The sequence below is a fragment of the Podarcis cretensis genome, assembly GCF_951804945.1.
Source record: "Podarcis cretensis genome assembly, chromosome: 10".
Taxonomy (NCBI): domain Eukaryota; kingdom Metazoa; phylum Chordata; class Lepidosauria; order Squamata; family Lacertidae; genus Podarcis; species Podarcis cretensis.
Genome location: NC_137179.1, coordinates 32113771 through 32126453, shown reverse-complemented (window position 1 = coordinate 32126453; position 12683 = coordinate 32113771). Strand labels below are relative to the sequence as shown.

At 41.0% G+C, this 12683-nt stretch overlaps 1 protein-coding gene across 5 annotated transcripts in view; it reads right to left on the bottom strand.

The window, feature by feature from the left end:
• Positions 1-6135: 6135 nt before the first annotated feature.
• ZC3H7B (zinc finger CCCH-type containing 7B) overlaps positions 6136-12683 on the bottom strand; it is a 48056-nt gene continuing 41508 nt past the window's right edge. For 4 of the 5 annotated variants that reach the window (XM_079993773.1, XM_079993772.1, XM_079993775.1 and 1 more), the window contains exons 22-23: positions 11704-11867; positions 6136-10630 (exon numbers count right to left, since the gene is read on the bottom strand). In XM_079993773.1, the coding sequence (XP_079849899.1) occupies positions 10438-10630; positions 11704-11867 (357 nt within the window). In that variant the 3' untranslated portion in view covers positions 6136-10437. Of the gene's footprint in view, positions 10631-11703; positions 11868-12683 lie in introns of those variants that run through there. The other variant, XR_013843152.1, reaches the window with a different exon arrangement.

The following is a 12683-nucleotide window of genomic DNA, read 5'->3' as shown; positions in this document are numbered from 1 at the left end:
TCCATCAAAATACTGTAGGCGACAGTCTATATTTATTTTTCATATGCTACTCAGTGTCTTGTGTGGGGTCATGACCCATAGGATCAAAGGTCTTAGTCTTAAGTTAGATAAACCTTAAGTAGTATAATCACAATTCTATCTCTTGGATAAAACCCCATGGTACCTAATTCAGTTACCTAATATATGACCTGGCAATAGAAGCTGCAAGGCAGAAGCGGTAGAGTTTGTTTGTTTGCTTGCTTCTGTTTGCAACAAAGCAGTCTTTCAGGTGGAATCACAACTGCTGCCCACAAACTAACCCTGCTACCCACAAACTACGTAATTCTGTGCTCCCATTCTTCACAAAGAAGATGACCACCTGAAGTTCAAGTGGTTCATCACACACAATTCTTGGAGTGATTGATGGTGTGTGAGAATTGCGCTGTGGGGTCCTTTAATCTGGCCTGGGTGTGGGGTAAAGGAATCATAGGGGAAATTAATTGCCGTGTGTAGATCCACATTCTGCATATGGCTAATTTGAAGATGCTATGGGGATACTCATCTATGATTGGTGGGAATTTGTGGCATTCAATGCAGGTAGCGGGGAACTTGTTTGAGCTGTTTTAGTTTGTGGTGTTTAATGAGTTTAAAGAGATACTGCTTTGCTCTTGATTTTGCTGCTGGGTGCACATGTGATGTCAAATACACTCTACCAAAGTTATAGCATGTGCCACCAATGTAGCTAAGACCGTAGAATTATGGGTCACTTTCATTCACCCTGTTTCTCATGGAGTAAAATGACACACCATGCTGCTGCTTTAAGCTTCAGAGTTAGTGGGTGTGGAAAACACCATACTTGTAATCTAGTTTCTGCTTCTATGGCATCAGCAGAAAATCTGTTGCAAGATTTCCAGGAACCTTTCTCTACTGTTTATCTAAAAGCCATATTTATACAAAACTAAAACAGAGCAGTGACCTTATACATAGTCTGGGGGTGGCGCTATATTTGGGGCACAAGTGTCGTTGGTGGCTAGAGGTGCCTTTTAACAGCTTAGGCTAGTTCATTAGCTGCAACACTATCTGAATAAAGCAGACTTTGAGTTTTGTTAAACATGCTCTTGCTATTTCTGAACTAGATTCTGGACTGAGCCATTCAGCGCCACCCAGCAAGGCCAGTGGCCAGGGATGGTGAGAATAGAGGTGCAGCAATATCTAGAGCCCCACAGGGCAAGTTTAGAGCCCTTCTGGTCTCAAGTATAACTCTAATTCCTAATGCTATATAGCTTGATACTGAGAGGGATCATCCAAAGCTGCTAATTAATCTTCTTACTTTTGCCATCATGTTCCTAATTATGTTCAAATACTTTACCACACTGTGAACATAACATACTTTAAGGCAGCGTCTCCTAAATCCTGTGAACTGTAGTTAACCCTTCACAAAGCTACAGTTCCCAGCACCTTTAACAAACTACAGTTCCCAGGGTTCTTTGGGTGGAGTGTATGCAGCCTGCTTTATACAAAGAGACAGACTGGTACCATTTTGAATCAGTTGTGTGATTATGTCAGCATCTCAGTCCAGTAGCAATAGGTGTTGCAAAGCCTGCTTAAAACTGTGATTATTCCAGTGGGTGCAGTCAGCTATCCCATCCCCCAGTCACGCTTCACACCTAGACAAGTTGCCCAGAAGCAATGTTAACAAGCCTCAGCTCTTCCCTGGCACCCCTTACACAAGTCCCTCCCACACACTGCTTGGAGCCTGGAGGGCTTACCTGCAAGATCCTTGCCCAGTGCGAGGAACTGAAATGCCTGCAACACACACACACCCGTCACATTTGTGGGTGTGCCAAGCCTAATTAGCCTAGCAGCCTGAAAGCTGAATACCGTTGTCACCACAAGAGAATAGACCAAATACAGTGGTACCTTGGTTCTCAAATGCCTTGGTTCTCAAACAACTTGGAACCCAAACACTGCAAACCTGGAAGTGTGTGTTCTGGTTAGCAAATATTTTTGGAAGTCAAACATGCTCCGTTTTGAGTGTTACACTTCCAGTTTGAGTGCCACACTTTCGTTTGGAGAGTTATGCTGATGTCTGTCTGTTTTTGCTATTTATTTTGTGTTTATGTGGCTCTTTTTTTTGGTGTGTGACCATGTGGAACCCAGTTCAGCTACTGATTGATTGTGTGACTGCAGTACATTGTTTATTGCTTTCATTTTATGGATCAATGGTCTCGTTAGATAGGAAAATTCATGTTAAATTGCTGTTTTGGAGGTTGTTTTTAAAAGTCTGGAATGGATTGATCCATTTTGCATTACTTTTTATGGGAAAGCATGCCTTGGTTTTGGAACACTTTGGTTTTGGAATGGACTTCCGGAATGGATTAAGTTTGAGAACCAAGGTACCACTGTGTCCCACCAGATCTATAGAATAGATCTCCATAGCTGAGTGAGAATTTGAACCCAAGTCTCCAACATGTTCACAGCCAATGTTCTCTTTAATATATCAGATTGGTTGCCCGTTCTCTTGGGCACAGTGGATATGATACACCAATAGCTGAAACAGCTGCCTTTGGGGAAGAAAATAAAATGTCAAATAGAATGATGGTGATGATACACTTAAAAGAAAAAAAGTATATCAGAATTACCAGATGGTGACCAGGTGGTTGAGTCCCATCTAGAAACCTATGCGTTTGGATGAAGAAACTAAAACCAGTAAAAACTGAAGCTAATTAACAGAGACTTGGAAGCATTTTTCCAGCGCTTTGCCAGACCTGATCATTCATAGCTGCCGAATGCATTTGGATCATGTTAGAAATACATAGCCAAACATGGCAAACCACTTAATCACAAATTGAAAACAAAACAAAAAACTGAGAAAGTTTCCTAACAGTTTCAAACGGTTATGTATTTATTCAATTTATGTCCCATGCCACTTAAGGCTCTCAGCAACTTGTACAAATATTTTGTAAAGAATTGTTTTAAAAAATATAATTGGATTCTTCCTAACTTTTGCATAGCCACCCTCCCCACTTGGCAGTGACTCTGAGAGCAGATGGTAGCTGGGTAGCTGTTATGTCTGCTCTTGCTCTGAGGGATGGGGAGCCTCCCACCTGTTCTTAAGCCACTAACCAATGACTGCAGCCGGTATGTTTTTTCTTTCACCTAACTACAGTTTCGGGGCAACTGACAAGACAATCCTTGGGGAAAACCATGAGTAGTTAGTAGCCACAATGACCATGCCTCCAGAGTCAGAGGCAGCAAAGCTTCTGAATACAAGTTGCTGGAAACCGCTGGAGGGGAGAGGGCTCCTGTGCTCAGAACCTGCTTGGGGATTTCCCACAGGCATGTGGTCGGCCATGGTGGGAACAGAATGCTGGACAAGATGAGCCACTGGCCTGATCCAGCAGCCTCTTATGTTCTTATGACAGCCAAGCAGCCTTTTCTTTGGATGGAAGAGGGCCTGTAGAACCCTGTCCCTTGCAGCCCTAAGAGAACGTAAGCTGGATCTAGCCCAGTATTCTTTTCCATAAGCAGGACCTGAGTGCAATGGCACTGGCCCCACTTGCACTTCCTGGAAACTGATACAGTGGTACCTCAGTTTACATACGCTTCAGGTTACAGACTCCGCTAACCCAGAAATAGTGTCTCAGGTTAAGAACTTTGCTTCAGGATGAGAACAGAAATTGTGCTCTGGCGGCGCTGCAGCAGCAGGAGGCCCCATTAGCTAAAGTGGTGCTTCAGGTTAAGAACAGTTTCAGGTTAAGAACGGACCTCCAGAACGAATTAAGTACTTAACCTGAGGTACCACTGTACACACAATGCTACCTCTGAAGGCAGAGGTAGGACTTAGCTTTATCCTCCATGAGTTTGTCAATCCTTCTAAAGCCATTTAACTTGGTGGACATCACTACATCTTACTGGAGCGTATTCTGTAGTTTAACTACGTGCTGTGTAAAGAAGTACCTCCTTTCCTTTATGCTTTGTGCTTCTAACATTCAGCTTCACTGCCATCTTCCCCAGCTTTAATATTATGAGGGAGAAAAGCCTCTGGACCTTCTAGCCAGTGACTGAATCCAGACTGAGGGCAGAGTACCGTTTGTGCTCATGTCCTGCTTGTGGCTCCCCCCAGGCATCTGGCTGACCACAGTGAGATCAGGCAGGGCTCGTCTGACGTCCTTTGCCTGACCTCAGTAGTCCTCATGCCAATCAGTGTGTGATGGCATGAATGTCCCAATTATTAGTAAACAGTACATGTGACATCCTAAAATAAGCACTTCCTGTGGCCCACACCATCCCATGGACTTCCATTTCCCCTTTTCCTCTCAAAGTTAAGACTCTTCGGTGGCTGTGTACTTCCCCTCACTTTGATCAGCAATGGGGGTATAATCATCTGACACCAGTTTTGATTTAAAAAAAACACCACCACAAAATTACAGGCCTCTTCCATCCCTCCACAAGGCATTCAGCAAGCCGTTTTGTGAACTTTCACTCCAGGGTTGTTGTTTTTTTCGTCTTTTACACCTGCACATCAGCAGCAGGTGGGGGGGAAATGCTTTAAGTCACATATTTGAAATATTGTCTCAGATGAAGTTGCACTACAATACTATATGGCCAAAAGCGCCAATCATGGTTACATGTATTTATAACCCTAAATTGTGATTATTGACATCTTCAAACAGCAATTTGCTTTGTGACAATTTGCTACCACAGAAGCCTGGGAGGCTGAAGAGCTGATTAACCTGAGGTATAGTGAAGTACACCAAGCTAACTGTACACAACTCTTTGTAATAAGGCACAAGCCCCATGAATGTATGGGCCATGTGCTAACATCTCTAAATAGCAACAAGAACTGTCAATGTGCTTATAAAGTACATAACCACCTTCTTGCATGGCACAGGCACCGCCTCTCAGATTAGGCAGGATTTGCATGAATGTGAACCATGCAGCAAGTTTAATGGTTTACATACATCTTCTCTCTCTCCTTTACACACACTTTACTGCATGTAGGCAGAATTAGAGTTTCAGAAGATCTTCCTCTGGACTTCTCTCCTGCTGATGATCATTTTTTAAAAATCAAGCATGATCAGCATATTTAGCCAGTCTATACTACAGTTGGAAAACCTGTGGACCTCCAAATGCTTTTGGACTACAATTCCCACCATCCCTGGCCCCTGGCCTTATTGGCTGGGGTAGATGTAAAGTAGAAGGTTTGATGTTATATGACTCTTTAAGAGTGCTGTGCTTGAACTACTATACTGTATAAGCTTTGTTCTGATTTGCCTCTGGGCAGACTCTCTTAACTGGCAGTTTGGCAAGAACAACCCTGCTAAGTTGTTTTGTCCTCATGTGCAGTAGTTAATAAACTAGGTCCCTAACTTGGATCTGTTGCACTTGCTTTTATTCTCTTACAGTGGTACCTTGGGTTACATACGCTTCAGGTTACATACGCTTCAGGTTACAGACTCTGCTAACCCAGAAATAGTACCTCAGGTTAAGAACTTTGCTTCAGGATGAGAACAGAAATCATGCTCCGGCAGCGTGGCGGCAGCAGGAGGCCCCATTAGCTAAAATGGTGCTTCAGATTAAGAACAGTTTCAGGTTAAGAAAGCAACTCCGGAACGAATTAAGTACTTAACCCGCGGTACCACTGTAGTTCCATGTTTTTATTTCATGTGTTCCCTCACCTGGGTAACAAACCAGTGGTGTAGAAATAAATTCTTGCCACACTGTTTTTCAGTAAGCAATGCCAATGTCATTGTGGTACGTACAAGTGGGATGGATCAACAGTCATTTGATCAGGAGTGCTGACCAAGGACATCAAGGGTAGGGAAACTTTGGCTTTCTACATGTTGCTGAACTACAACTCCCAACAGTCCCAGCAAGCATGGCCAATTGCCAGGGATGATAAGAGTTGTAATTCAGCAGCATCTGGAGGTTCCCCACATATGAAGTATGTAAGTAATGAGAGTAGTGACATCATGGGAACTGTGTGATATGAGACTTGATACCTAAACTTGGTAGCTAAAACAGAAAGATCAATCCTAGGTCACAAATGAATCACTTTTTGATCATGTTTCATACCAGCCATATTGCCCACGCATGAAGAAACAGGTGAGCCACCTTGCCATTCTCGTCCAAGGAATAATACAGCACACATGGTGAGGGTTTAAAGTGCACACTTTTATTTTCTATTACAAAGGCTAAAAGAAGCAAATCTGTCTCATTAGGAACAAGAAAGTTGTTAGAACATCTACATTATTATCTTGGATACTAGACCTTCTGAAAGGTACTATGGATTTCTTTGTAATAGTAAAGCGTGGTATTCTTAAAATATACTAATACAAAGACATTTTGAAGGACTCTCCAACTTATTACAAGAGCAGCTTAGAAATATAGCATCTCCCTTCACTGGCTTTCCCCTATCACTCAATTTCTTAGGGATGGCCTGGTTGAAGGCCTGGTTAATTACTATCCCATTCAAACCTACCGTTCCCTCAACTTTGAGGATCTGGGAAAGGAGTCCTACCTCCATTTTTGGAGCATTTTATAATACAGTGACTGAACCAATAACTTTATTTTATGTTAAGAAAGGGGCATTGCCAAGCTCTTTGTAGCACAGTTTGTTCAGTATTAAAAAACATAACCAGTGACCTAATTTCATTATAATTCTCAGATGTGTCTGCCCTCCTGAAAATCTTTCCCTTGCTAGGTCATTTATGGTAGTTATCCAAATGCTTATTTCTTTTATTCAGTTGTTCTGGAGCAGTGTGCTGACACCCTTGATTACTGAAGTGCTATGGATACAGTGAGATGCTATAGCACAAAAAATAATCCCATCCTATTTATATAAAGACAAAGGGCCACCCCCTGCTCTTGACAACGTCCATTTTCTTAAGAAAATAATCAAAAGGCTTTCTTTAGCACCTTATTTATTAGATGAACATTTCTTTCCATGGAATGGGCAGATATTTACATGGGTGAGTTCACCACTAATTGGAGTAATGATCCCCTGTCAGCATAAATAATTCTTTTTCAACGCAACAGAACTATTCCTCCCCCCAACATCATTTTGTTTCAATAAGAGATGCTGCATTTCCCTAGCTAGAGTCCTTTTCCTTAACCCTCAATAAAAAAAGATTCCTTCGATACCACATACATATATAATATTATATAGAGTGATATATTTAATACCTGTGTATATATGTTTTATGGAAGGGTTACATATATACACACTAGAACAAGTCCAGTGACAAAATACTGCAACACCACATATCAGGTTATCATATCAGGAAAAAACAAAAGTTGATTCTCACTGCAATGCCCAGGAATATGTGTTCCCACCCCTATAAACTCTGCTTCCATAAACCACAAAAGCCCTTTTCTCCCCCATCAAAGTAGTATTGATTGGAGTAAAAAAGGCTGCAAAGCAGTTTATTTTTTAATTAAAGAGGAAAGGAAACATTTCCCACCCCATAATCTAAATAAATTCACATATTATAACTCATGGTAGAGCATACACTTATATAGTTACATTTCTAGATGCAGATAGTTTAAGAATTTTAAACATCCATTTTCTTATGTGTGTTTTCCTCTGTCTGTCCCAAATAGGTTAACATTTCAACTCCAGAAGCTGGTCAATTGCTCTCATCAGTATTTTGAGAAATAGGACCAACAGACTGAAAGCATAATGGCCAAGCAGACAACAAGCAAATACACAGAATGCTTATGTGTGGGAAGGGGAGTGATTTGGCTCATTCAGCTGCAGTTGAATTTCTGTGGCTTTGCTTAATCCAGTGTCAAATTAATTAAGACTACTAAACTGGCAAGACAGCAGAAAATGCCAACTCCCTTTTTATCAAAATCTAGGCCAATGGAAGACACATAACATGATATGAGTGGTTTTGTTTCAAATTCTAGAATAATCAAATCAATAAAAGGGAATCATAGCTTTCAAGAAAAGTATGTGTGGATTATGCCATGGAATGGTGGTGGTCAGGGTACATGACTACCATTCATTGGGAGTCAAACACACAAAAAGCTATAACCTTCTCCTAGAAGATAGCAATGAAAAGTACCTACATCTCCTCTTTAGGAATATGAGTTTTTCGTCTAACAAAATAAGCCTATTTGAAAACAAGTAGCTGGTTTTGCTTATAAAAAAGCGAATATCTTTAAACTGGTTTTACGATAGGTACAAGTGGGTTAATAAGTGTGAAGGCCAGATACTGACAAAAATGAGTAATGGGGCATCTGATCATCAGTTAGAAAGAAAATAAAGCAACAAAAGGTTTCAGAGAACCCTAACCTAGTGATCTTATGTTCCCCTGCTCACTCTACTTCCCCTTCCTTATCACAATTATTTGGGCCTCTTCATGTCTATAGGGATAGCTTATAATATCTTAATTAATATTATTTAAGTAGGAAAGGGTTATAAAATTTGATTAAATATCAAAAGCTCTTAGTTGGACAATTTCATAAAATAGATAGTATAACCAAGACTGCAGGTCCTAGATAGATACATCTCAGCATGAAACCTCCTCATTCAGATCACACATCATCTGCTTGCAAAACATAAAGCAAATATTCCAATACTGCATACTAATTTGTAATACACATATTAGTGCATTTCCTCTTAGACCCAAAAATAGAATTGCGCCAACTTGTTCAGTCACAAGTGCTGAGCATTTTAGCTTGCAAAAATATAAGTCCTGCACATTTTAGATCACCTGCATTCTTATCCAGAACAGATGTGTCCAACACACACATCATGCCAAGTGTCATAAAATGAAAGCACTTTTCCCCCTTCTTCAACCCCTATTTCACAGAATGTTTTGTTTAATGTTCTCATCATTTTTGCAGATATTTACAGCCCAGTGCTGAACATGCTTACCCCTAAAGCAGCCCCCATGGCGTTCAATGGAACTTAACTCATAGAAAGCATGCTTTGGACAATCGCCTCTGGAAACTCACTTCAAAAGGTGTGTTAAATAGTACTGCTATAAAAGAGATCATATTGCCTTCTAGGAACCTTGTCCACTGTCAGAGAGGGGACAGAAAGCTGATTTAATGTGTTCTTGTGGCTGGAGGCTATTTGTAGATAATATATTCTATTAGTTTTGGAAATAAAACATTCATATGCAAGAAAGGTTTTATTCTCCTTCTTTGTAACCTTGGTTTAACCAGTTTCTCTTGTGGAAACATTTTTAACTTCTCTCTCTGCATTTAATTCTATCTTTGATTTCAAGTATAGTTACTTTTTTTATTATCCGAGTGGCACCACATATTTTACATGGCAAAAAAAAAAAAAAGTTTCCAACCTGACTCTGTTTTTTATATGGCAAACATTTTTTAATCTAAACGGCGGGATTCCTTTTACATAATTTCTGTCAATTTCTGCTATCATTGCTTTTTAGTCTTTGCAGACACACACATCTATCCAATATGGGGGGGGGGGCACCACTAAGGTGGAACTGACACACTTTCAGTAACAACTGAGCAGGCTCTCTGCACAACCTGCAAACATTATTTTTTCTTAAGCACATGTCAATCCTCAAAAGAGCATCTTGGTTTTAGGTGTCTCTATGGAGAGGTAAAGACTGCATTGTGCAATTGCTCCAACTGTAGGAGGAAGAATCTTCAATGCTATGCTTAACAAACAAAGGTCCAACACAATAATCTGTTATCAATTTGCTTTTTGGGTAACAGAATAAGCTATATGGGAAGGCAGGGAATATACTGTTGCCTCAATCTCCAAAGGCAACGTAGTGATAATCTTTCTAGCTGGACTAGAAATTCATTGTCCTCCCTCACCTGAGAGGGATTGGAATGGGCAGAAAGGAGGAGGTAAGATTTAATCTTAGAATACACAGAGAAAAATATCTTATTTTTTACTACTGCCTACAGCAACCACCGGAGTCACCTCAAAATTTTAAAGATAGGTTGAACTGGGCTTGTTTTACTTCCTTATTCTTCTACACAATAGTTTGGGTGTCTGTGGAGAAGAAGCACACAGCACTGCACAGCCACCAACACTGAACAAAACCCCACTTGCTCATCATTTCTCCACTATCTCTCTATGCTCATGTCCATGATGCTGCAATATTCCAGCAATCAGGCACCCCAAATAAAGGATCCAGGGGCTTGGGAACCAAAGTGAGAAGCCCCCTCCCTCTTATTTACCAAACACCGCAAAACAGTATCTTGAAAAGTGGTAGATTGAAAAATCATGTTTAAAAAGGGAGCAGGGGAGATAGAACAACAAAAGTCTAGGAGCATCATGTTCCCTGGCTATAGATGAATCAATTCAAAATCCCATTCAACATCAGTAAATCATCTTGATTATCTTACAATCAAAGAAAGGTTTGTGGAACAACTACCAGTCTCTTTGTCACTGCCCTGCTCCTTCCCTTCCCACATCTCTGGTTCTGAAAACCTGCCTGTTTTCTCACCACCCTCAGTAAATTATATGCTATCCCGTAATAGGAAGCTGTATTTGCCAAAGTCATCATCTCTGGGGCAGAGCAGCATATCCTTGCGGGCTTTGGCCAGCTTCTGCTTCATTACTTCCCTCCGATCCAGCCACTCTGTCAGTTCATCCTGGCCATGAGCAGAGCGACACTTCTCCCCTTCAGGGCAGGATTTTGTCTTCTGGAATCTGCAGGAGGACAACACATGGCTTAAGAGACTTTAGGGTTTTTTCATTTTTAACCATTTCCCTCAGTTCTTCAGTATCTGACATCAGAAAACTAATTTCAAACTACAGAGGGTTTTTTTCTACTAAACATAGCAAGGGCCTAAGGCAAAAGTGGGATACTTTTTTGGCAAACAAGCCAGCCAGGTCAATTGTCAGGTATGATGGGAACTGGAGCTGAGTAACATCTAAACTGTAACTGTTGTTTAAAGATATGATAATCTTATTAAAGCAAACATAAGTAAGTTTTAAAGTTTGCATAAGTAAGCAAACTTATCATGCCTTTATAGTTTATAGTAAATTATATATTGTTACTTTTATTATCTCCTGCCAACCTAGCAATTCAAAAGCACGTCAAAGTGCAAGTAGATAAATAGGTAGGCAGGAAGGTAAACGGCGTTTCCGTGCGCTGCTCTGGTTCGCCAGAAGCGGCTTAGTCCTGCTGGCCACATGACCCGGAGGCTGTATGCTGGCTCCATTGGCCAATAAAGCGAGATGAGCGCCGCAACCCCAGAGTCGGTCACGACTGGACCTAATGGTGAGGGGTCCCTTTACCTTTACCTTACTTTTATTATAAAAGTGTGTCTGGCCAGTTTTGTACCATGTCTGAATTTCACCAGCTATTGAGATATAGTTAAAGATGTTGGTAAACAATGTAGTACAGACATCTGGTGGCAGCAGTTAGAAAGTGAATTTGCAGCGGTAAATAAAAGCTGGCCCTCCGCCTAATAAAAATAAATAAATAGATGTGCCTCTCCCCCTATTACTAATAAACATTTAACCTGAAAAAGTAAATAGTAGCTGTGCTGCCCCATAAGAAAATTCCAAATCAGTATTAGGGCAATAACTCTACCAGGCCAACCAAAACGTGACAAAACAGTACATAAGCTTCTGAGTCCTTCAGAAGTCTTCATAAGGCTAGATGGCAATGGGGTGAGGAAGAGCTGAAGCCAAGGACTGTTCTCTTTATTAATCTGGAGTTACATATTGACTGCGTATGTAACCAGATGAGAAGGGGGTAGTTTTGTGCACAGTACCTTTCACACAGCCGGAACTCCCCCATTGGGAAACGGTAGCTCCAGCAGCTGGAGTCGTTCTCCGATGTGAAGACTTTTTCTTTATGCTTCTCTGACTGAATGTGTTGCTGCCACTGCTTCTTGCTGTTGCTGTTCTTTCCACAAAGCCAGCAATGGTAGCCCATCTAGCCATCAGATAACAGGAGAACACAGTTCTTTAACTTCGTGCTGTTTCACTGAACAACTGCTCCATAAAAGGGTTAGAAAGGGCTCCTCCAACTACCTCCAAAACCAATTTGCCCATGACTTAAACATTTCTACTAATTAAGCTGTATAGAAATAGCTCAGATAAAAATAAAAGAAATCCATTGTTCGATGTGTTTCATAGTTTGATCACCAACTAGATTTTCCTTTATTATCCACTTTCCAAAATGTTTTGCAAGTGCCAAAGATCTTCTGGGTTTTGTGGGGGGAGTGGTGGAGAGAAAAGGATGAGGGGGAGGAAAAAAGGGGGTGCATGTGAAAATTTGGGTGCAAGGGGCTGCAAAAAGAGAGGGAGTAGGAGGGATGGCAATGAGGATGGTGAAAACAGGTGTAAAATGGGGCTGCAGAACGGAACAGAAAACTAACTTCAGAAATGGGGCTGAGAAAGTGAAAAGCAACCTTTGTAGATGCATGGGATGGGAAGGAGAAGCTCTTGGGGGTTAATGTGGGGAGAATGGCAGGGGGACTGGTGAGTGAAACAGTGAGCAGGGGCACAAGGGTGTGTGTGTAATAAAATTGAGTAAACATTAAATCCTTCATATATTTCACTACTCATACAAGGATTGGATCTCCCCAAGACTTCATGTCATTCCAGCAAAATACATGCAATTAATGAAGTGGCCCTCCATTTCTTTTTAAAAAATGGTACACTGTCTTCATAAAAACAGGGGGGGATTCAATATTTATTATTTGTTTGACTTAATTGCTTGCTGCTAAGAGCAATGGCATAACGTACA